Below are 26,769 nucleotides of genomic sequence, written 5' to 3' on the forward strand. Positions count from 1 at the left end.
CTGCAGATTAATTGAAAATAAATAACAGTTAGTTGCAGCTAATATCGTGTGAACTGTTCCTTTACTTCCACTAACTGCGTTACATTAAACTTTTATTTGTGTTACTATGTGTGTTGAGAGAATTCTCCAACTTCTTTAGCTGAACAAACCATTTAAAAACCCACTGGACTATGTGAAAAATGCATTGTCACAATGCAGGAAAGAGGTCTGTACTTTTTTTAGCACATAAAAACTTGATTTTTTTGTCCGAGGTTTTTTTTTTAGCACATAAAAACTTGATTTTTTTGTCCGAGGTTTTCAAAGGATGCTGTTGGATGGCACCAACAAAAACATTTCTCCCCTCAAAGACAAGTCAGCTATTCTGGTTTCATGGCCATGATGAGACACGCGGTCCCTCTTTCACTTCCTTGTTCCCAGAAAGCTTTTGTGTAATATCCACACTGTCACGCTAGATGGCCCTCACCGCTTGCTGTAGAGTCGACGCTCAGGTCCGACAGGTGCCAGAACTGCTCTCACCAGAGCCAGTACAATTTACCCGCATGCTGCGCGACACTTCTTGATGATTATGTCAGAGCCAATATTTGTACAATTAAAACTGAGGGAGGAGATTGGCAGCTCGTGTGAAAGGCGCAAAAGGAAAAAAGCAAATGCTGAGATTCTGAATCTGTATCTGCATCCGTGAGTAACTGCTGCTCATCACAGCAGAGCGTCATCACGGGGAATACAATCACTTTATCAGCATCCATCTCTGCATTACTGCAATGCAACGGGGAGCGTGCAACGCGTGATATCATCACTATCTCTCTTCCTCTGAGGTTGACCTCTCTCCGTGCTGCAGCGCTGGTGATGTCTGATGTCATTGGGGCAGTGTGAAAGAGGAGCTGGGTGAGAGAGCGCAGCCTACAGATATCAGATGGATGCTGGGAAACGCAGTGTGTTACAGCAGGAACACAGACCCACACAGCAGGGAAGTGAGCGTGAGTCAGAGACGCCGTAGAGAAGACGACACACACACACACACACACACACACACACACACACACACACACACAGACAAGTTGTGTTCAAACAACCGACTCACTGATGAACTATTCAGTGATCGTTTACTGTTATCCATTTACCAAGCAGACAACACATGTATTACTAATGCTGGTGGTAACATGTACTGAATGGGAAAGCAATGTTATCCTGCTGTATATCATAACTCCCCTCCTGTTGTTCACCTGTCAGTCCATGTGAGTCAACCTGAGATCATAACCACACACACACACACACACACACACACACACGTAACCTTTAAGCTCGGCTTACGTTTATAGCAGCAATGTCATTCTCGTAGGCTTCCCTCAGTTTCTTCATGATCTCCGCCTCGGCTTTGCAACACGCCTCCAAGCTGCCCTTCACTGTGATGGTCCTCTCTGGGTTGTAAATGGTTAAGTCTTGTAACCTGCGAGGGAGATCACGCACACACACATAAATAAGTGTACGCATTATGCAGCCGGGAATACAGAGAACCAGCACTCATATTCTGCTCACATATTTTCTCAGAAGGTGGAAGGTGTCTGAGCTGATTTTAATTACATTTCCTGTCTTTGTGTTTATCCAACTAAAGTGTTATTGAAGGTTGTATCATCAACATTAATAACAGTGCATTTCTTGCTTAGCTAACAAGCAATTTAGTTCCACATTTCCATAACGCTGGAGGACACAGAGGAAGAAACAGATTAATAAAAAACAGAAGGGTCAAAACTGAAGCAGCAGAGGCCAAGATGAGTCTGAGTTCAAGCTCCAAAAACACTACACTTCCCATAACGCAGCTGGATATGGTTTCATTGACATCATATGGGATGGGTGGTAGAAATGGGAAAGATTCCCGTGTTAACGTCTTGAGTGCATTCACATCAGCTGACGACTCAAGACAAGTTGTTTGATTACAGAGTCGGTTGCGTGCGAGTTAAAAACACAGTGCATTAAATTATAACATCACAGCCATTAAATTTGGGTTTGATTACGTCGAACGATGGACTTGAGACATCTTTGTTTGCTTGATTTTCAGACACTTCCGTGTAATTAAGTCAGAAATATCAGACTTCTCAGGTTGTAATTAACGAGTTGGATGTTGATGTGAACGCTATTTACAAGGAAGAAACACGTAATTACCAGCAATTACTGCTGGTGTGCCCCTTTAAGCTAGGTTGTATCTCTGAAGGTCGGGATGTGAATATCAGAACAAGACATGAATTAATCCATTCTTATTATTATTTGAAAAAGTATCAGAAAAAAAACAAACACTGCAGTGAGATATTCTCTGATCATCTGATAATTTTTTCTCACTTAGATCTGGCAACATTAAGTATTTGTTTTATCACTTTAACAAGCGAGTTATACACCAGATGAACCGTATTATTATAACATCAAATAAGCAATCACTCCATAAAGCGCTCACCGTGCAGTGATTGATTTGATTGATTTCATTTTATTTAAGCGTTCTGCATCACGTGTTGCCCGATCAGACACAAGATAGCACCAACAGCCAGGGTGGCCACAGTACAAATCATAATACACACAAATCCAAAAAGCGAACATGACTTCAGTCGACTTCAGCTTTCATCTCTTTTTAATACCTTTTAATCACCAAAAGTAAGAAAAAAAAAGATAAACTAATCAATGCTTTTCAACTGGATTTTTTCAAACAGATAGTTCCTCAAGACACTGTACAACAACAGTGAATCACATAAAACATAAACGCAGCTTTTCAGGGACATCTGCCTCAACTGCCTGTGGTAGTACCAGTTCTTATCTTGGCACACTTTGTCCTCTATTTAAACTAAATGTTATATAAGGTTCTGTGTTGTAATCTTCTTTTATTTGAACATAGTTTCAGAGCTTTGGCTTGTATCTGATCTCCACTCTATATTTCCTTATAGTTTTGTTTGACTATATTTATTGTCACTGTCCGATGAAAAACACTTTTTTTTTCTATATATGCATATATATAGATTGGTTAGGGCAATGTGCTGTGTGGAAACATGTAAAAACAAGCTTTGCTATTGATAGTTTACCAACTCAGATGGACATAAACAGGAAAGTCGAGGCCAAAGAACGCATATATCCACTTTCGGTCACAATCCATTGTATATAAATCCATTTAAGATATTAAACGGTTCACTGATGAACGTGTAAACATTTCTGGTGCTAAATTTGTGTCATCACAGTGTTTTTTTTTTGTTTTGTTTATTTTGTGGTAAAATCTGAGAAAATTACACTGATGATGAAAATAAAATAATGCAGAAACATTTGTTGGGATAACTGTGCGCTCTCTCTCCAAGTTAAATGTCTTTTTGGTCAGTCTTTCCTCTGGCTATGGAACAAGCCGGTACCGCAGCCAAACTACTTCACATCACTTTCTTTACAAGACATGACTCTGATGCCATGTCCCCTTTAGTAGACCACTTCGCAGTATATTTGTGTACATGCAGAAAGCACCTCATGGCTTCAATTCATACTCCTGTAGCATCAAATAAAACTGAACTTTACTTTACACTGCTCATATTTTCATTAAAGACAAAACCGAGACCGAGAAGTGCACTACAATAAAAATAGATTCAGACTAAATTTTTAATCTTTTCACCATTTAATACACCATCAACTGGAGGTCGGTCTGCCAGTCCAATCTATCCTCCCTCAGTGGATGTGAAGGACATCTAATCATCCAGATTAAATGTACTATTTGTCTCCTCTCAAAAAAAAAACAGACCCTCTCCCTTCCCTCTTCGCTGTCCCCCTCCTCTCTTTCTCTTCCTCAAGGCTCATTACGTCCTCACAGAGACAGAGCAATTCATTATCCCTAAATGAACGAAGGTTGGTGAGCACGGCCCGTTAAATGGGGTGCAACCACCACTTCTCTAATATCATGTTCTGGAGTGAAGGAGCCGTAATTAACTCTTCACATTTGCTCTCTAACAACTCAGTTAAGTGAAAGCACATGATGGGAGCCTAATGAGCACAGGTGAAGAAGAAGGTGTGGCACCACAAATTCACGTCCTGATATCCGTGCGTCGGTTCGAAGGTGGTAATAATCCAAACAAAGTCGCCGGAAGCATAATTGCTGATGTGTCACAATCATTCGAGCGCTCACCTCAAAGTGTTGGAATGTTCAAGCGTATGTTTGTTTTCCTGAAGGTGCTAGTACAGCTAGTAGCGTAGCCTCAGGGTGCCGCAGGCATGTGTGAAAGAGGAAAGGGAGGGAGCGCCGACTTACGAGGAGATGGTAATCTTGGTCCCTGTCTCCTCCTCAATTTTCTTCAGGTTTCGGCCCTCCTTCCCAATCAGCCGGCCTACGAGGCTGTTGTGGGCGAGGATTTTCAGAGGGATGTCCTCCGTCCTACACAAACACACGTACACAAAAAAATGAGGTTAGGCCAGGCGATATAAGACGCTGCAGTGTGAGGAATGTTATAGTGTGATGGGCATGAACAAGAATGTGGATAACCTGCCCTGCTGGAAGTGCTGCTGTAGGCACGAGACACAATGTTGAGACATGAGCCTTTTATTTTTATTCAATAGCTCCGTTTTGGTTTTACATATTCAGTGTAACAAGAAGAAGACTTAATATAAACCCATTTTGAACTGGTTGCATGTTGTTGCGTCTCCTGCTACAAGAAGATACGGTTCACTGCACTTTACAATCAACAAGGTACTGTTGCAACATGCACAGCTCAGAAAATGCTCGCTGGTATTTAGAGGTGGAAATAAAAGTAAATGATTTGTTGATAAGCCCTTAAAGTGAGTGAAAACAGTTAAACTACAGATTGATGCATGGCTTGATTTTGATATATAGAGATGCATTATATTTAATGAATTCCTTATAGTTTCTTAATAATTTCATGAGCGTTTCCTAGAAAGAATCAAGTAATTTAGAAGTAACCACTGAACACTGCTCAACACTAGCATAATCTCTTTTAGTCTGGGCTCAGCAGCTCAATTGAACATGCAGAAGGCGAACACGTGTTTAAACATACATGAAGAAAGGAAAGATACTTAGTGTCACAGCTAAAAAACTGGTATTTTTACTGCTTGCTACTGAGGCTAGTAGATTTAAAAATATTCAGGAGGGAAAAATAAATTGTGCAAGCTGCGTCATCTGGGTGAAATTGAAAGTGAGTCCCATTTTCTTTTGTACTGTACAAATTATAATGATTTAAGAGGGTTAATTTTCCATGAAATGGCTCGACAAAACCCCCCAAGTCGTTCTGGTGCACAGATGGGTACAAATTGAAATGCTTGTTTAACTTTGATGTTTAAGTCTTTAACTTTTTCTCAAAAGCCGGGAGAAGGAGGGAAGATGAACTATTTAACTAATATATGTTCTGATTTCTTAAATATTACATAGTAAATGGATTTATTATTTTGTAGACAACGAATGCCTGAAGATTTAATTATGAAAGTTAAGCATTCATTCATTCAGTAATAATAATAATAATGATAAATATTTAATTGGGATAAATGGAGCCATTCCAAACTCAATACAACTAACTAAAAAAGTTCTTTCCAGGAAAGTTTCATGACATTATTAGATAAAGCATTACTTTTATTTTACAACTAAAAACTACCCTGCATGTGTGTTTGTGATGTGATTGTGTATAGATGGGGAAGGTATTGGTATCTGCATAATATTTCTGCTCTATGGGACCGTTGTGGGGTGTACATGTGCATTAAGTTTGTGGTGTGGTGGAGGGTGCCAGATGCTGAGGGTTTCTTTTGGGCGTGGTCACACACTTGATGTGTGAAGTGGTGATGTGTGAGTGTGGGGAGGGGGGGGGCATGTTATAAAACTATGCGTGCTGATCTCTGCTGTAAAGTGAAATTAGTTTGGGGTTAGCTGTGGGGCAAGTAAAGGGAGATGCCAGTGCTGTGAGTACAAAGGGCTAAGTTGGTTGGGGTTTCACTGGGTGTCACTGGGCCTCTTCAGTAAAATTACAGGATGTGGGGAGGTGACAGGTTCATTTCTGTAGGTGTGGCTCTCTGGCAGAGCTGGGTGGTGTTATTAAGTCATGACATTTGAGAGAACAATTACTGGATTAGACCTGATCAACTGATTTCTTGCCGTTAAATTACGTGACAATCATTTGGCAGACGCTTTTCACTAAAGTGACTTACAACATTCAAGCTCAACAGGAGCTTGATGAGATGAGATCATTCTGTCTTGATCAATTATCAAAGTATTTTTTAATATAGAGGAAAATATTTGTGACATTTAGAGAGTTTATCTCAATTATTGCACAATGCATGCTGGTGGTAACGGATTTTTTAACTTTAATGAATGTTAGAAGTTAGACATGTTGGGACATATGTTCTCTTGCTGAGAGTAAGATGAGAAGATCGACACCACTCTCTTGTCTGTATGGTAAATATGGAGCTATACAGCTGAATAGCTTATCTTAACATAAAGACTAGGAATAAGTGACAACAGCTAGCCTGGCTCTATCCAGACTTTTTCCAGTCTTTAAGCATATTTCCCAAATATGTCAAATTATTCCTTTAACAATATAAAATCTTGAGTTAATCAGCTGCCTCATCAAACAACACACCTATATCACAAATAAAGACAAACTGGTGTTATGTGTTAAAGGGTGGTGCTGATGCTCAGAGCCAGCGGCAGCTCAAAGAGTTTAAAAGGTGCAGTGTCTTGTTAAAAGTGTCAAGCCCAATTAGACGTGTTGGCCTCGTTTCTTAAATGCTAAGCTGTGATTACGTGTCAGTCTATGTGGGTGTGTCGTGTGCACTGTGTTTACTGTGTTAGTGGTCCAGGCGGGAGAATGCACAGTGAGATTAAAAGGTGTGCAGGCAGGTTAAAGGATAAGATTATAACCCTGTAGACGTTATGGCTAATCTCCCCTGTAGGGAGTGTATATATACCCTGCAGAAGCATGTGTTTAGTTGGACGTTTATGAATGTTTGGGGTATGTCGAAGTGCAGACTCACGTCTTGGTCTCATTGGCCTCCTTCTGCATGATGTCCAGGATCATGCGACAGGCGGAGGAGCAGCCCTCGGGAGTTGAGTGGATGGTGATGGGCTTTTCTGCTGCACCTGCATTTTCCTTCCGATGAATGTCCACCCTGAGAGATGGAGAACACAACATTGAGAAAGACAGATCAGAGGAAATCTATGTGCATTAATTAATAATAAAGTCGTGTTGCTCCTTATAGATTCAAAGGACACAAAGAAAGAACATTAAGCACTGAAAAGAGCTTTTATTGAGTCTATCTTCATCTCAGACAACTGGTCTTCAAACACAGGCGGGCTTGGATACGGTGCCAAAACGCCTAATTAATTTTAGCTTCACCAAAATTAGAGCAGAGCTAATAAAACCACGAACGGAACAGATCATCTCATCGGAGCAGCTTACTTGGACTGCGTCTGTTTCGTGACATTCTTGATGGTGAGGCCCTCCTTCCCTATGATGGCTCCTACGAACTGAGTAGGCACGAGCATGCGCAGGGGGAAGTCGTGTTGTCTCGGACGGGGAGGGCCGAACTCCCCTGAGGGCCCGGGCTGAGAGGCACCGTGGTCCCGGGATGACCGACCTCCGCGTCGTGTGCGAGGAGCCTGGTCGGGCGGAGCAGCATCCATGTCCACAATATATGACACCTTGAAAGAGTAGTCTTCAAACTGGTGTCCTGTTAACTTCTCAATGGCTCTGAAGGAACACAGGATAAAATGATGTCAGTATAATCAATTATAGTTGTCGGTACATGCAAATAATAATATCTCACTATAGAGATGAACAGTGGAGAAAATGATGCCTCTGATATACTTGCTTTTAACTACATGTGCTGCCTCATGCATGCTGCATTCGCTCTGCGCTTTGGTTGAGCATGTCATGACAAATTAACGTCAAGTGTCTGCAAGAGTCTTTTAAGCACATGAACATTCGGGACAGTGCCGAGCGAGGCAAGTAAAGTAACACCAGATCCACACTCTGAACAGTTTGAAGGAAAATGAAGAATACATCCATACTACGCTGACTAATTTTTTTAAACAATGTGCACGCACACTAATGCTGTCAAGTCCTTTTCAAAAAGATTTCTGTCCAGACTGCAATGTTGTCACAATTGGAGGTACAAGATTGTCTTTTAAACTCTCTTGCTGCACACTCTCTTGTCTAGTGACAGGGCAGGCTTAGGTTCTCATTTTCATAGAGTTAATTTAATGGGTGGGAACCATCTACCTGTAGACGGAAGGCTGATATGGAGATATTATTTTCACATTTAACCAGCTTAACGTGGACGTTTACTTTAACAGAAGTTGTCGGTGCTGCTGTTTTTTCCAGCCGTCATCCTAACATTAACTATGTAGTAACCTACTTCGGTGTCACCATATTTGATTACGCGCGCGTTGTGAATATTCTCAAGAAAGTTCTCAAGGTGAATTTTCAGGTTTTGACCGTGATGTGAACCTGCCCCTGGACCGTTGTGGATATATTTTTAATCCTCCGGGTAAAATACACAGACAAGTATGTGAACAATTCTTTCTGCTGCTTGTCTGTGCAGGTTAAAAGCAAGTAGATCACAGGCCTCGCCGTTGGTACTTGGCTGCATCGCTGTTTGTGCTGCTGCTTACACTTTTGCTTCCTCCTTGGTTGCGTATGTGACATTCACCACTGCTGTTTCTGTATCAGTGTTCACTGTGAAACAAGACAGAGAGAGAGAGAGAGAAAAGCATAAACATGAAATATAGTAAACAAAGGTGCGGGCTACATTTACACATGTACATTGCAGGTCTTTCTTGTTGCCGTAGGTGAGTCAGACACGCGCCCAGGTTCCCGTGGTGACCCAGAGAGCCACTTGTCTGTGTGAATCCATTAAAGCCATTACCACGCTGGCTTGTCTCCAGATCCGGCTGCTGCCTCTACAAGACAGGAGCCGCTAAACACAATAGCCTCTCTGCCACTTGCATAATGACAGATTTAAGTTTGATATGAGAGCCTAAACAAAGCAAGTAGTAATCTGTAATAAAGTGCGATGCAGTGAAACACGGAGGGGGATCATTTGTGGTGCTGTGCTGCTCAGAGCAGAGCAAACTTATAACTTACAGTTATGGACTTGATTCCCGCTGGGAAGTTAATTTGCAACATCTAGCAAACTGAGGTAACAGAAGTGACACTTTCCGTGTACTTCTACTGTGTATTTCTAGTATTTTTTCTTCTATCTCAAGTATTGTGCTACTACATTTCAAGTCACGTGTTACAGAGTAAAAACAAATGTCAGTAAAGCAGTTTGTGAACAGTACAATTTAATATAATAATAGTATAATAATAATACTATATAGGAAGTAACAAAGTGATAAAGATTATTGTCCCTGAGCTTTGATGCTTTTGAAAGAAAAAAAAAAGATTGCATCTACCTTATTTTTATTTCTATTTTTATTTATTTATCTTTTTCTTTCACAGACTTATGGTCTCACTATTATTAACGCCATGAGACTTCTCAAACTTCACAGGGTTCTCCAGCCACGCATAAATCGTACTCATCATGGCCTCCATGTTCAGAGCAGTAACGACTTGAAGAAGTCATCCTAATGTCCCACACAACAGTTGGACAGGTTCTTGATTAGTCCGTTGGTGAGGATGGTTTTGCTTCGATTGGTTACAACGCAGATGATATACTTCATGTTTTCGTATAGTAGAAGCTCGTTAAAAAAAGTTGCTTAGTCATCTTTCTTTAATAAGAGTTAAGTTACGATTAAGAGTTTGAGTTCAGAGCTGAAGAAGCCTCTTGGATGAGAGGTTAAACGTCTTTTAAGCATCAACATCCAGGTACAGTTGCCCCAGAGTTAACCCTTCTCAAAGAAAGATGACCTGAACGACTGAACCTTTGCAGAATCCACTTTAATTAATCACTTATTTAATGTGCCACCTGGTTAAGGGACTCCAGCAGGTGCATACTGGGTCTGGCTTACATCCTTAATACTGAAATGCTCATGGTTGATCGACCAGCAGCAAATTCAGTTGTTTTTTGTTTTGTTTTTTTACCTGTGTGTGAGGTCTTTCTGCTGTTTTGGACTGTTAATCTCTGCCACAGTTGTGACTGCAGAGCTTCATTCAGATAAACATTTTTGAGGAGCGCAGAGAGGCTTAGTGGACCGGTCATAAAATTGTTTGAGAAGTGCTGAAAGAATTAAATTGAACCCAGAACAGATTCACAAGGACCTTGGACAATATTCACATGTATGAATAAGATTCACGTGTCGTTCAGACAGTTGAGAACAACAACAAAAAACTCACTGTGATGGTTGTGTTTTGTGTTGTGTGTGTGTGTGTGTGTGTCTCTTTCTGCTGTAATATGTGTGTTTGTGGCTGCAGCAGCAGTGTTTTTTATTGTTTATACATGCCCCTGTCGTCAGCCTTAGTGCTGTTTTATTCCGCTGTTAATTATACAAGAAGTGTCAGGCTATTTCATTTATGTGACTAAATAATGCTGGTTGCGTCCTGTGTGGAGTCCATAGACCTTTTTTGTTGTTGTTGGTCATTTTTGTTTAATTGTCTGAGTTTTCTTGGTTAGTACTAGTGAGGCACTGAGGAAAGTGGCTGATAATTAGTGCTGTGTATACAAAAGGAATACTTTTAATTGAGAAAAATACTCTAATACCAATTTCAGCGTCTCAATTATGAGAATTTTCTGCTTTTTTGTAGTTTTGTGATGTAGTTAACAGAATATTTTTTAGATTTTATACTGTTGTTCAGACAAAACAAGCAATTTAATGGCATTTTATAGATCCAAAAATCAGTTAATTGAGAAAAACTGCATCACCTTGTTATCATATTATATTAATATCATGTTTTTTAGGATTGTTCTGCTTTTTTTAAATGTAAGTGTTACGTTACTGTTAATTCTTAATAAATACAGTTCCCATATCTTTAACCTTCTGTACTTTTTGTTGGTAAATTTGACAGGATAACCTTTTTCATCTTGTGGAGAATTTGAAAGTAATGGTAAGAGAGAGACACACATGTCTTAGTGATGAAATGCCTTCGGCTTCACAAAGGCCTCTGTCAGAGCAGTTATACTTCTCTGGTATTTCTAGTTTGTCCGCGATGGAACCGCTAAATGTCAAAATAATGAGTCAAAAAAGAAGCCACTGCTTTTTGATTTGTAAGGACTAATCCTGACAAAAAACATTCACTTGCACATGCTTTAGATATCTTTAAAAATGTGCTAATAAACTTCATTGCAATGTTTGGCAAGTTAACCAAGGATGAACAAAAAAAAAAAAGAAAAAGACACCAGTCGATCAAAATAAACGAGCCAAGACGTGCAAGGTGATTGCCAATATCAGAGAAATAGGGAAACAAAAGCAAATATTTTAAAGTTGATTGTCATTTTGTAGAAGAACTAGCGAAAGGAACTCTCTGTCAGTGAAAACAAAAAAAAAAAACCTAAATGAGAGCGTGGCAGACAGCAGGTTTGGAAGGGTTAAAACCAGTGAGAACACCCAGCTGGCTTAGAAAGGGTGAGTGGGCAGAGCCTGGCATGGTCCCAGCGCTCACAGCCAGCTCTGCCACGCCCGCCACCGGCAGCCGTCACCATGCCACACAAGAACATGGGACTCCTCCAAAACCTCACCCCGTAACCAGAGCACACGGGCGCAGGAAGAGAAAAGTGACGAGCAGACAGGAAGCTGGGGACAGAAAAGACAGATAGGGGGGAGGGAGGTCGCTGGCTGACTCTCTCAGCTGTGCAGCTCTGGTGTTCAGAGAGCCGGACCGAGGTACTAAGAAGAGGGAAGAGCTTGTGTCTCGTACAGATGAAGTAGACGGCAGTGTCCGGGAAACTCTTGAGCGGAGTAATTTTCTATGCTGGATTCTTTTTTAGCACCTGTCATGACTATAGTGGGTGGTAGCTTGTCTTGGCTGGTTTTTAACGGAGAGACACCGTGTGCGTCCGTGACTCCCTGTCTACTATTCCTGCATGTGTGTGTAGACAGCGAAAAAACTTCCTAGGGATAGCTCTGGTGTGGAATACTCATATAAACACACACATACACCATCAGACAGTGCAAAAGCCTCACCACAGGCGCCTGCAGTGTCCTGCCCCATTACCACGAAAGCACCTCCCCAAAACAGATGCACACACAAACACGCACATACACACGGACACATTACTACTGGATGCCTGCCATGTCTGCTCACTTTAATCCATATGCTGAAGCCAAAAGGGACCTGTGGCAGTGCTTATTATAGAGGCTGCATGTAATTCAAACGCTGCTCTCCCTCGGTCAAACTTACAACACGCACGCAGACAGACAGGATGATAAAGGGATGATTTATATGCAGAGATGGGTTATGTTTAGATAATGGGGTGTGTGGGATGATGGTAACGAGGAAGTCAAGTCACACAGGGAGACTTGACTCACTGGGAGGTCTCTGTGCGTGTGTTGCTAAAGAGACACATGTGCAATGAACAGTTGGAGCCAGATGATGATGAGATGTGCAGCAAACAGTGAAGAAGAGTAGAGTTACGTACCTTGTTCCAGGTTTTCTACAGTACCATACTGAGCTAGAAGGCCATCCAAAACCTGAGGGAGAAATGAGAGTGTGAGTTAGAGATACAAACTACGACCTCTGACGCAAACACACGACACAAGAAACAATGCGGCAAGGAGAGAGCCAAAGTGAAACCAGAACTTCATAACTTAATTCAAAAATCCATTGAGATTTGTAATAAATAATGATACAATGTTGATTGCTTGTGATTGGATGCGGCTATAGATGTTTCCTGGCAACTGATTTACACAAACTCAGGTTTTACTAGACATTGTTTGGTGGAAACCTGGTTTAGTTATTCAGTTTGAAAACTAGCCAGTAGTTACAAGTAACTTATGAGTGACTTCATACACAAAGATTATAAACAGATGCTGTGAACTAAATCTGGGAAATGCTTTTTGCAAAGCATCTAATCAGATCGTTCAAAGCACAACTTCCAAAACAAATGTTTTAATACAAGGGCTATACACAAAACTATATTTAAATTCTGAATTCTTTTAAAAGGTTGTTTACATTAGTAATGTTAGGGATCAGAGTTTGAGTCACAGTCAATATATACGTGACTAAACACGGGAAAGTTTAATCACATGATGCATCATGTTTCAAAAGCTTTGTCTGCAAAATAACTGCCAACTACAGCTGTCCAATGAACGCAGTGGATGACTGATGATTATAACATAGCATAAAATGGAAACAGTGTGAGCAAGCGGTTACTTTCAACCATTGCAAACGTGTCCTTATTATAAATTAATGGTTATTAGGAGACAATAAATAAATTGTTGTCAATAGTTGGAAAGTTTTTTCAAAATTTCCGGATGGAAAAATAACTGACAGGTGATAGTGAGGATGTGACTGTTTTGTGTTTTGAGTTTGGACCAAGCGGCAACCTCTGTGGCTGTGAAGTGAAGCCAATGCGAAAGTGCCAAACGCTGCAGTACGTCAAACTCCACTTGAGGCTGGCTACATAACAATTCAATCGCAATGAGCCCCCAGATTAAAATGTTCACAGCAGAGATAAACATGTTTACAGCTAATTTCACTCATTCAAATTATATCAAGGCTTAATGTTATGCATAATTAACAGCATATCCACTTTGACTGACAGGTGGGTGCTGTTACAGATGGCTTGTTTGAGCACCCAGGCCTCATTTGGCCACCACAGGTTTATGATCCACATCTTTGACATTTTTTTTTATTTTTTTAGATTAGCCAGGAGGTCGAAGCCAACACACTCTCAGCTTCAAACAGCTCTCCAGAAACAGTGACGTCACACTTGCGCCATCCATTCTTTCTACTGTCAATGGTTTAAACATTTGTTTCCAGGTTGATTTGAAGAGTTAAGAGGAAACAAATATCTGGCAACTATTTATATCAGTCAAACAAAGAAATCTTATTAATGTTGATATTTTAAAATGTCCAAATGGTCTGTGAAGTTTTATAGAAGTATCAGTAATACAGATACTTGGCAGGCATAACGGCAGAGACACTCACAAAAATGACTTGCACCCCAGCATGGATACAGATGTTGACACACAAGACACAGTGTCATCCACACAGTAACAAACACTCGCACGGATATAAGCACAGACAGAAACATGTACACAGTATAAAAGCTGGTGACTCATTGTCAGGAGACTCGTTTATGTGCTACCTGGTGCTTCAACTGGGCATCACTGACTTACACACACGCACACACACACACACACACACACACACACATAGAGACAAACAACTGACCTCCCACTGTAGATGAGGGGGAATGTTCCGGATCTGGATCTTCCGACTCCTGCAGAGATGAGACACACAGACGGAGTGGATTTAACAGACCTGAACCACACATTCACATACTCGCTTAAGAGTTCAATCTGTTGTTGTTTACAGGAACTTATACACATTTGCCGTATCAACAGCTGTGAAGCAAAGACGTTACAGTGACGAGTGGCACGAATGCAGAGTCAGCGCTGCATTGTGTGTGATTTAACAGTCAGTGTCATCCTAACTTTCTGCAACACCCACAGCTCATTAGACGGTATCACAAATGAAATGACTGCCGCGGAGTTGCCGAAGGAAATGTAGGTGTGTAGGTGAGGACGTTTATTAGACAGCAGCTAGCGAAACTCAGTAACACCCTCCTACGAGTGCTATTCTTACAACTCTCGCCGTGAGACGTGGAAGTGACATGAGAAAAACAGATTTGACTGAAAACAAGAGCGACAACGCGATCGTTGGATAAATCAAAACCAATTTGTTTGGAGATTATCAGCAAAAACACAGCGATTCGTATCATTTATCAGCCCGTTCATAACTAAATCGATTAAAGTGTAAGATCAATCCCCGAAAGATGGTTAGAAGGTGACAAATCACAGATAAATCTAAACGGGATGAAGTTGAAATTGGAAAAACCAGTGCTGAAACTTTACATGAAAACAGTCGACTGAAGGTAAAGTCATGGGAGGTTAGATTTAAGTGGCATTAAATGGTTTAGAGTGTTTTGGGTTCAAAGTTTAGATAAGAGAACAAAAGAAAGGAAAAGATATCTGTACCAGCCAACAAACAGGATTTTCATTTATTCCTTGAAAATGTATTCATTTATTCCTCGACAATGTATCACTCTTTTCAATTCACATTCATTTCCATTTTGCTGTGAACCTGGTGACGCTTTCTGCCTTTGTGAGTCTGATTTTATGATTTAAAAACATCTTTTAGTTTCTTTTACCAAAATATATGTTCGCCATAGAAGACAGAAAGACGTACAAATGTCCAGAGCATCCACACAGCCTTCTCCTCTTCAGTGAGTGTATGTGTGTGTGTGTGTGTCAGCTCAAACAGCGAAGCCGCACAAACCGCCCGGTGACCACAAGCTGTTAACAAGTACATTAACGTGAGAGAGTCCAGCTCTGCGATGAGAGATGCTGATCTAAAACGCAGGGAGGAAAACGCACTTCAGTGTACAATTAGGAGGCATGACGGGGGCGAGAGCGAAGGACGGAGGTACAGACGCGAAGTGGTAACAGGAAGCGATAATGAGAGGTGGATCAAAGTTCAGGAGGATTCTCCGCACATCTTTCTGGGCGCAAAAGACTGCAGGTCAGAATTTCCTGTCAGCGGCGAGGAGAGGACAAGAGGAATGAGCTGGCAGCTGGACATGAATGAATGACTCTTCCTGATTGTGCTGCTTGAGGAGAAAAAAAAACGAAACACAGTGTCACACAGATTTAGCACAGCGCTCTCCTCTCCTCTCCGCTCCCATTTGAACTTTAAGCGCTATTGTTAAAATTGAGGAGTGAATTAATAAACCTCTAGAGAGCATTTAATTGTAAATAACAACTAAGCCTCAGCCTTTTGCAGGCCTAAATTAAGATGGCACACAGCATAAATGAAACATTTAATTTCAGCCTAATAAAAATTCACATTTTTACAATGAGTGTCTCTTAATCAGCTCTTAAAGCATCTCTAAATCTAAACCAAAGCATAGCAACATATGAGGACATTATCTCTATCTGGTGTTGGAGTTTGGTGTGTGTAAATATGACTTATATGTGCTTGTAGCAGAGTTTCTCCTGTTTAAGTCAATGTGCAATATGACTGTATTGTTATGTGATTAGTACAGCGTTTCATGCTTTTTGTTGCAGGCTTAGGAGGTTAATCAATCTATGTAAATCTATATCAGCGAGTTTCAAATGCACTTTCACAAATAAAAACAACAGGGAAAAACTACTCAAGTCGAGTTTATCCTCTGTCACGTGCTACAAATGACACAAAAGCCCAGGAGAAAACAAACGACGACGAAAAAAGTCTGACTGAATTCCCAGTGTGTCCTACCACACGGTGGCCTGCAAGATTTCTGTCACTGCCGGTGGTTTAAAAGGAATGGCTCGATGAAAGATCTCTCTTGGCAACCGGTATCTAAACAAGGGTAAACCGATACAGAAAAAAAAAAAAAAAACAGTCTGAACCACTAAAACACATCACCTTTTTTAACGTAGTAAACAACCTCCTGCCATTCAAAAGCAGCCAAGAGCTGAAAAGTGTTTAAGGCCAAATCCAAACCTCAAAACAGCCCCAAACTCTGGCACCCCTGAGCTGCCGAATATGGAAACTAAAAGCTGCTTTCATTCAGCGTCGTCCGCTTAAATAGCCTGTGAATTCAGAGGAACCGGTTCACTATTGTGTTTTGGTTAATTGATTTGTCAACTGTAACCTTGATGTAATGTTAGACAACATGACACTGAACTGCAGCACAGTAATGCCACCCTCTGAAAGCGTTTAAAGTTAATAAGCACATTAGTGAATCCACTGCTAGGTGAGACGATTTCGGTGTGAACTGTCGGCGTGCTTTATCAATATTCTCCCACGTGGGTCCCTTTCACTTTCTTTATTTTCATCTCCGCAGCTTGCACATGTTTTAAAAGCCACTTGCTCGTCTGTCATTCTGAAAAATGCAGAGGAAGCTCCCTGAATGGACATCTCACGGAAAAAGTGACAACGCCTCCCGACAGTTCTTCAAGGTCTCATTTTCAGCATGCCTGCGGCCGATGGCTAACCATGAGATCACTGCTTTCTGTCTGTCTCCAGGGCAGGGAGAGGCTCACAATACATACCACCCGGCAACATATACTATTGTCTGTCTACAGCGTTTATGTCTATCAGATGTATGCCCCCAGGTCATGTGTGTTCTAATCAGGGAATAACCCGGTGGTGTTATATATCTGCTAATGTCTGTTTATTTGCATTCAAGGTAAACCCAGTGCCCTTCCTCAGCTTCTCCTTTTCGCAAAGAACCAAACTGCAGTGCAGTAGAAGATACAGACTGAAGTCGATGGTTACTTAATGTTTGTTGAATGTAACCAAGCTGTCTGCTGTTGGTTTGGAGTGGACTGCCAAGAGAAAAAAAAAAAAAGAAAGCCTCTCAATTTCTGCCTTTAAATATCTGAGGGTGGCCATGTTCATTTGAAAAGCTAATATTTACTGCACCCACCTGCATGAGGTAAGAAGTCGTGTCTGCGCACACGCATGCATACTAATGCACACATGCATGCAGAGCAGGGAGGAATTTGAACCTCTGAGAGGGCAGGCGGGCGGACAGAGGGATGAGAAAGAGGGTATTCATCCCTCGCCAGAAGTTTGTAGTGTTTCTTATGATGAACATCTCATCATCCATGTCAAAAGCTGTGTGGAGGGATTATACATTTACATTCTCTTCTCTATAGAGAGATGCAGCGATTAGTTCTTTAATCTATTAGTTTATCAGCAGCTATTATAATAAGTGGTTAATTGATTATTATTATTGATTAGGTTTTAGAGGCAAAACAGCAAAAAGTTTGAGAGGCGTGAGTGAACGAGAATGAACATCTTTAAACTTCATCGCTTTAGACCCTATTGCCTTTTTTTTCTTTTTCACTATTTTCTATTGTTTTATAGCTAATTTATCAATTAATCAAGAAAATGAACAGCTGCAGCCGTGGCAGCAATGTTCTCTCCACGCGTTGTTCTGGAGAAACATTTCATCTTTGTTTCTCACTAATTGGTTGCATTGTAAGAGAAAAGAGTTTTGAATAATTTCCACATCAGCAGCTCCACCATACAGGAGTCACAGGGCTGCATGTGGGCAGAGATGAATAAAGAGGAGTCATGTGACAGGACAAAAGCAGAAACAGTCTTTGAAATTAAATTCTTAGGCGGAGGCAAAGGAATAATGATACACATTAAATTAACATAAAACACAATCTAAACTTTAGGATGCATTTGCTAAATACTGAGATGCGACTGCACTCTGTTATTACATGTATTTTAAGATCTTTTTACTTAGTAAAAGCAATATTTACAGCAAAATTTACTTTAAGTATTAGAGTCAAAATAGCTCATTTCAAAGTATTTATCATACATATATGCTGTATTTATGCATTATGTTGCATTAACATGCAAGCAGTAAATAAAAAAACATGCATGTTTCACAAATAATACTGCACTCTGTAGAGTAATTATGAGTGTGAGTATAATAACATATAACAACTTGGGAATTAAATACTTGTACTTAGTTACTTTTCCACTTAAGCGTCATTCACTGAAGAAATCAATGAGATGTGCTCAAATCTTCTGGAAGGCTAGTCAACGAATGTTTGAGCGTTTTGATTATGCTGTTACACGTGCTGATAAGAATAACTTGTAACTAACGTGTTTTAAAAAATGTATTTTTTTATATCATTTCAGAGATTTGCTGTTTTGTTAAATAGTTCAATAAAAGCTGCAGGCAGATTAATAACATGCCAGATATAACGATGAAAATACGAGGCGTAAAAGAGAGAGGAACTTCACATTGATATTTCTTTATACAACATACGTGACATTGAAAAATCAGGACAGAGTGGTTATTCAATTTATCATGAAGTCAGTGTATTTTGCCATTAAAAAGACAGACAAAGAATCGAAGTCACATCGTGGTTTTTTTTCTTTTTTATAGACGTTCCTTGAATGGGGGCAAAACCTTTTTTTATATATATATTTTTAAACAGAAAGTCACAGGAGTGATAATTACACATTTCTTTCTCCGTTCAAGGATTCTGTATAATGGGGTCTTTAAAAGCCTTGTTTACCATTTCCCTCCTCGCTCTGTGCGGATGGCCGTGCTGTCAGAGACCGTTCACAAGGCACGCTGCTCTGTGCCCAGCGGGGAGGCTCTCTTCTGAAGGAAAAAAGAGACATCCCAAATAGCCTTTCAGTCCACCAGGCCTGTCTGAGGACACACCGCCTCACATGACTCCGGTCACCTCTACGAGACACCTAATTGGTCCTACATGAAAAATTTACCTGACGGATAAAGTTTTTTTTCTTTCCTGTCATTTTCCTTTATGCCGCGTCCATTTACCTGTCAACACCCTCACCGACAATCGGCATTATTTCACACTAACATGAGCACATATCTGCTGCTTAATGCTTTAAAGAGATTAATCCTTCCCTGTGATAAAATGAAGAGCAACGGCAGCCCAGGGTTCGAATCCAACCGGTGACTCTTTCCTACATGTCATTCCCCACATTCCTGTCACTCTTCAGCTGTCTATCAAATAAAGCTCAAAAAGGGTAAAAAACAAAACAAAACTGGACCAGCTCCCTTCGTCCGCTTTGCTCCCGCTGATTTTGATGACATAATAGACACAGACTCAGTCCAGAAACAGCCACGGCGAAAGACTTCATATTGATAATTGATGACTTTCAAAATGAAAGATAATCTGGCCGTCATCACAGCCACACCGTGCAGATAAAATAGGAAATGAAAGCCTCTGCGGTCATAAATCACACTGGAGCCGTGTATGATTATGCACCTATTACACGATCATATTACAAATCTAGTCATATATACTGTCTAAGCATGTGCCTCCTTCTTTCATGTGTGGTAGTGCTGAGTGCAGCATAATGTGATCATCTGATAATCAGATACATTTACAGCTCCATGTGCATGTATGTGAGCTCCTGTCGCTCTCACAGCATCAGTATTTACCTAAGACTCTCAGCTGACAGATCCGTCATTGTTGCTCTTACTCCTTTACATCTTACAAGCGCAGATAAACGGTCTGATTCATACCCAGTCTACAGTTACATGGATCACTTTGGGTGGGTTGGTTGTGATAGTCTGGTGGTCCTTATACACCAACCACAGACGTGTCTAATCTGAATTAACCCAATTTCTAGCTTTGACCCGTAAGCTCTTAAGCGCCTAAACGTCCTGAAATCGCAGACAGGAAGCAATAAGTCAACAATATTCTGGAGACCCTACTGTGTGGAAGATGTCCCTCTGCTCCTCCTTTACAAACCGTGGTGGAGCTCCCACTGTGTCCCACTCGCTCTCTCTCTGATGCTGGATTAAAGCGGAGCTCAGGCCATTTCTGTGCAGTGCTCCTAAGCACTTTTCTAAGGCCCATCCAATTGTTGTGGAGCAGAGATAACAGGATTTGTATGAGAGAAGTGTCTATGCATTGTTATTGTCCTTCAGCCACAAAGATTTGTTGCATTTTGCCCTCCATAAGGACAGGCAGACCCTGAAGCAGTTCTTCTAGCTCACCAGAGGCTGTATGCAAAAGATATACTGCTACCCACAGCTTCGTGTTAGACTTGTTTTTTGTGTGTGTATTGAGCATTGACAAAACAGTGCAGAGCATAATATTGATCCAGTGAAGACAGACTGCACAAGGCCTAAACATATTTATCACTATGGTAATGTTCTATTTAACATGTACGTGTCATTTCCTGTCATTTCTAAGAAGTTTCCTGGAAATGTTGTGTACTGTATAAGGACAGAAGAGACAGTGTTCAACTTATTAAATGAACGGCAAAGCATGACATCAATGGCTTTTTAAGTCTGTGCAGTCACAACATGTCTGCGTGCGAGATGTGAAATTGAACACTTGCAGACACTTAAACACAGGAAGAGCCGCAATCCAGCGTTAAATGAAACATGCCTTTTTCTTTCAAGGACATTCGCATTCTCCCTCTAATTAATACTGATGAAAACAGCTGCTCCCAACGAACACAATGCTGACGAGAGCAGTGAGGGTGAACCAAAGCAGCAAGGTTATGTGCCATAAATCCAAAATGATGAACTGCTAAATGCACCGTAGAGCTAAAAGAGAACTGCATGATCAAATCTCTACAGGTGACACCTTTCACATGCGGGTAGTAGTTTGATCTGCTGTTCATATTCTCCCAAATCACCATAACAATGGGTGTCACAATCTAGAAACTGTGTCATGTTGGCTGCTTTTGAGGACGAAGGAAAACCTTGTTTCACTTTCTGTTTGTGTTCTTATTTCTTCAAGACAAAAAACAATCAGTCCTTGGTTCATCTAAAATGAATATACTGTATTTAATGTAATTTCATAGTTTTGTATTTATTCCTTTGGGCATTCATTTGCATTCATAAAAAAATCTATTTCCCATCATGCTAAGTAAGAAAGCAAACATGATATCTGCTCTTCTTCATTGTTCCCTAACCACATATTTTTCACACCGATACTGCAGAGCGAACAAAGCTGCCGCTCCACGGTGCTGCTAACCATCTCATCTCTGTGCGTAGCGCTCAGGTGCCTGCTTCTGTTTTCCCTCCCATTCCTCGGCGGGCAGGAAAACTCATCAGAATTCAGCAGGCTTACCTGCCTGCCTGTTTCTCTTCATGCATTAGTTTTCTCTGTGGCACAGAGGTGGGGAGGCACGGGCCAAAAGGCAGGCAGGTAGACACACGCAGCTCTAATGGAAGCCACAGCCTTCCTGTTGACGTTTGTCTGCTCCTCGCTGTCGACACTCATGCAGCTGCTTAACAGAAATGTGTAAATAAGGGAAGAGTCCACGTCCATTAAACGTGGCATGAAGTTCATTATTGAGGTCTACTTTAAGGCAGGTAGATTTTAAGTAGATTAATGTCTTCTGTCTATCAGGGAATGATTCAGCGTCACGTGATGGGGATAATTGCAGATGAGCAAATAGATTCTCAGTGACTCAGGCAAAGCAAGTCATTCACGTTTGAGAACCATGCAGCGTGAGAGACGACTTACAGCAGCGTAATTTTAACTCTGATTCAGACAGTGCTCTGCCATTATCCACTGTATCCACAGAAGCATTTGTCGAGCTTGATATGTAGATTATATATTAAGAAATCTACAACAAGACACATAGAGACATTCTCTTGGAGAGTCCAAAGCTATTTGTATACTGGTGCAGATAAAAAAAAAAAAGATTCTCAGTTCTCAGGTGTAATTGCCACAAATTAATTTTCAATCAGTGCCAAAATGCCACCGGGTGCCCAGCTGAAACAAAACAAATTTTCTCATGTCGTGTACTAAGCCAATGAAATGAGTGTTTTAAAATGTTCTGCTGTTATCGCTGCGGCGTAATACGTTTCTATTTAAATGAGAACTGTTGTGCTCGAACGCAACGTCTGACTGGCTTTGAACATGCATATATTCAGACATATTTGAAATGGACGTGGTGCATTTTTGTCCCCAGGTTTCTCTAAATACAGGTTTTGCCGAACCTTCTTCCAGGAAATAAGAAGCAGCTGATAACTCTGAAGCAGGGAGCAACAAGTCAGAGCTGTGTTGGATCACATAAGAGAGGAAAGCGTGATGGTCTGAGGTGCGCTTGTGCACCAGATGAAACAATCTTTCCCAGATTAAATGTTGATCAAAAACTCAATGGAAGTTCTGAATGTGGAGCCTCCAAAGACGTCTCAATGGACGGAGCAACACCTGCACGCTGACTCTGTCCCACATATTTACTGAAATAGCCAACATTTTGATACTAATCAAATCTTTGCCAAGTTGAAATATTTTTAAAAATCCCCTTCAGACATGATTCAAAATATATAGAAACACCATGTTTTGAATAAAAATTCAGTTATTAAAATTACACCTACTTCTACTTCTTTCTCCCTTCTATGCAAATATTGTTCATTTTAAAGGTTAACTACTGGACACAGGCGATCATTCTCAGGTTTCAAGTTTCCACATCAAACTTGTGAAAGTTGCATATTGGATCATCGTTGGTTTCCAAACTGGTTGTGCTGTCTCATACGTACATGTGTTAAACTTTCCCCCCTTTCAACAGATGAATGTGAAAACAGTCATCTAGTGTCAAACTCTGCGCTCCAACCGAAGTCACAACAAGCATAATATATTTCTGACTGGAGTGAGACTTTAAAAAATGGTTACCACAAACACATATAAGACTTTCCAACAGAAGAACGCCTAAAACTGAAACTAACTTTACTGACGTGATGGACAGGAAACATTATGTGCAATCCTGTGCAGACGTAATTTCTGCTAATTATGCAAAACGCAGCAAACATTCAGTCAACTGCAATTACAACATTTACATTTTAATTTATTGCTGCTAAAACCACTTCCCCAGCCACCGAGCCACAAGCGTCAGACAAATAAACAGAAAGATGATTCAAGAGGACTTGCAGAGTCATGTGCCACGCTGTTCTGTCCTGCGCACATCAAATGCCTGCTGGCTCCACACTGCTGCTTCACTAACTGAGGACTCCTCTGAGCTCTCCGTCACAAAGCACGTAGTCAGCACTGTCACTGACAGGCACACAGCGAGCCTACAGGGACACACACACACACACACACACACACACACACATCTAACACAAATGCACTAATGTATAGCCAACTGGTGTGCCTACTCTTCTCTACATGCACACGCTGATGTACTATCAGTGTCTCCCTCTTACACACCTCAGCACTAACAGCTACTGACAGGTGGATACCAGCTCATACTGCGATGGTGCAGTGTGGATCCGCTGTTAGCTGCTCCTCATGGCTGCTTCTGTTGCTTTATGTTGAGTCGTGCAGCTTGTTCTTTAGGTCTCATCCTTTAATCTGTCGACCATAAGGTATTATACTGTGCCTGGAAGGCTGAGCCAGCCTGCCATAGGTGGAGGTCCCGGCAGGGTTAACCTGGATCAATACTGCACACACAACACTCAACATTACGCAAGCCCTCAAACCGTTTGCCTTGCTTTTCTCGCCGTCTGTCTTCTGCTCGTCTACAGCCTGTCTCTCATCGTCCCCCTCTCTCTCTCTTTCTCTCTACCCGTCTCACTACTCCCTCCAACTCCCTCTGGAGAGCGAGCTTTACTTGTTCACACACACATGAACACACACTACCTCATCTCTTTCCCCTCCCCCTGTCTGCAGGGAAGTTCCTAACCGAGAGTGAAAACACGTACAGTAAACTGGCAGGAGGTGAGTGAAGATTTATCGTCTGAGAAACAGAAAATACTGACAAGCCTGGTCAATAAGCATATTTCCAAAAAAACACCCCTGCCAGTCACAGCTGCTGTCACTGAGGAGTCCTCGCTCTGCAAACAGCGGCAGAACAAAGCTTATGGAAACAGTAAAACACATGCTGCGTTTCTCAAACACAGGGTCGGGAACTGGTGCTGGGCCGGGAAACGCTGCCTGACACAAGCATGAGTTTAATTAAAGCTGCGTGTTTGCTTTTGATCATGGTCATTACAAAATGACTCTTTGTAAATTTAAATGCATTTTAAAAGGATCAGAAAAATAGCACTCCTGGTTCACGTGTTTGTTGGATTTCACTTTGGGAAAATCGTCTTGTCAATACTATTTTGTGACAATTGTCTTGTTCCCTTTTAGATGATCAAATAAAAGAAAAATCAAATAAAAATTCAGATTGAATTTAAATCAAACAGAATTAATTTAAGCATATATGTAAATCCATTCTGATGCATTTTTTGAGTACATTAATTAATTAGTTGATTGGCAGAAAATTAATTACCAACGAATTTGATAACTGACTAATTGTTTAAATAATTTTTCAAGCAAAGAAAAGGTTGGTTCCAGCATTTTGAAAGTGAAGATTCGCAACTCTTTTTGTCTTAGTAAAGTGAATATATTGGAGTTGAACACGTCAGTTAACACACCAAATAATTAAGGAACTCTTTAAGAAAATAATCAACAAAGAAATAATTGAGTTGAGAGCTGCAGCTCTGAAATATTCATTTAAATGCCGTAGCACCTTTAATAAATTGAGAGTTAAGAGAAATTAAAATCAACCACAAATGAACACTAATCTATTTATTTATTTCTTAGTCATTTTGATTGCAGCTGGACACTTTACATAAGATAATTTCAACATCAGAAAGACTCCTAAAAATAAACATGCATGTTAAGAAGAAAAAAAAAGAAGAACCAGCGAAAAGATAGAGAAGATGGATAAAAACAGATAAAGAGATTAAACAAATCGCTGACTGACAGCAATTTTAAACAAGTCAGCAAAGTGTAGTAAAGTAAATAAAGTGTGGTAACCCCGATAAGCCATCAAGAGATTAACAAGGCAGTGGGATTATCTATATAGGACGCACTTGTGCAGGTTGGGGGGGACAGTATAAATGGATTTAAGGTTAAAATTACATCAATAGGCAGTTCTGGGTAATAGAGAGACTGTATTATATTTACTGTGAGTGTATAAGGGTGCACAAGTGAAGGTAAAAACAACTCATTACCATCACTGTTTTCCTCACCATCGTCTGGAAAAGAGCAGCTTTTAACATTTATGAGACTCCACGTTGGGTGGAGTCAAACTGGATAAGGGCCTCCGATACATTAATTAAACAGTGCTCCTCCCAAAACCGTATATCATCTGGTGTCACGTGACTCACAAGTGGCTGAAGTGGTATTATCCCTGTCAGACTTTAATCCTGCGGCTAAAATGCCTTCAAATCCTGACCTACTCTGTGAAATGAGGCAGGGGGCCTGAGAGGAAGTGATGGTTAGGATTCAGAGTTATATGCGTGTGTTTAAATGAACGGAGGGAATAGCAAACAGTTGCTCTGGATGATGTGTGGTGCTCGCTTGAAATTGGAAGATGCAGCGTGGGAATGTAATATGTAGACTAATTCAATTATCAGACATGCTCATAGGGGTGTCAGCCCTGATCAATATACGATAAATACTTGGGTAAATATCCAGAGTTGACATCGATATCTTGAGTTAGGAAGCCTGAACTCCGCAGCGGAGGGGAGTGATTGGAAATGCCGGGTTGTGTGGGCAGCATTTAAAGTGAGACAGAGAAGGCGAGAGAATTATTGGTGATTGTGGGGGGAAAAAAGCCTCAGGGAAAGGTTTGTTGTTGGTACCTCTTATGTATGTGACTATAAGGCACTCAGTAGAGCCCCAAACGTCTGCCAAGCCGGAGCAATTCTTCAACTCACAAAAGCTGCAGCCTCCGTAACGGTTTATGTTTGTTTATTGTTCGTCTTCCAGGTTTGATTTTCTGACAAAATCCTACAGTATGTGAATGCAACAGCTCACAAACTGCAAAAAAAGCTAAAAATAAATAAATAAACAAAGCAAACATGTCAGGGTGGAAATCTCAAATCTTTATCGCTACCAAGCTCTGGGGAAAAAACTTAATTGTTCTCAAGAACAAACTCTGGAGATATGCATTGCTATGTCCCATCTGAGGCTCAATATCGAAAGATTAATATGAATAATAATGAGAGAGGGTCTCTGATTTGCTAGACAAAATAATAAAGGTTGCAGTCCACTAATTTAACAACTATTTCCAGCCCTACACGGGTTTGCGACTCTCCTCCACAGAGAAACACCAAAACAAATCTGCAAGCATTTACAGGCCGGCTGCTTTCATCATTCCTGGCAGAAAACATACAAGGCTGGTTCCCCCCTCTTTAACAAACACCCTG

General features: G+C 40.8%; 1 protein-coding gene across 2 annotated transcripts in view; it reads right to left on the reverse strand.

The window, feature by feature from the left end:
- igf2bp2a (insulin-like growth factor 2 mRNA binding protein 2a) overlaps positions 1-26,769 on the reverse strand; it is a 52,579-nt gene that overhangs the window by 9,939 nt on the left and 15,871 nt on the right. For both annotated transcript variants that reach the window (XM_010730926.3, XM_019270589.2), the window contains exons 3-9: positions 14,283-14,331; positions 12,526-12,577; positions 8,624-8,687; positions 7,410-7,700; positions 6,985-7,119; positions 4,262-4,384; positions 1,312-1,447 (exon numbers count right to left, since the gene is read on the reverse strand). In XM_010730926.3, coding sequence (XP_010729228.1) covers positions 1,312-1,447; positions 4,262-4,384; positions 6,985-7,119; positions 7,410-7,700; positions 8,624-8,687; positions 12,526-12,577; positions 14,283-14,331 — 850 coding nt within the window. The remainder of the gene's footprint in view (positions 1-1,311; positions 1,448-4,261; positions 4,385-6,984; positions 7,120-7,409; positions 7,701-8,623; positions 8,688-12,525; positions 12,578-14,282; positions 14,332-26,769) is intronic.

The sequence above is a fragment of the Larimichthys crocea genome, chromosome XVIII, assembly GCF_000972845.2.
Source record: "Larimichthys crocea isolate SSNF chromosome XVIII, L_crocea_2.0, whole genome shotgun sequence".
Classification (NCBI taxonomy): Eukaryota; Metazoa; Chordata; class Actinopteri; family Sciaenidae; genus Larimichthys; species Larimichthys crocea.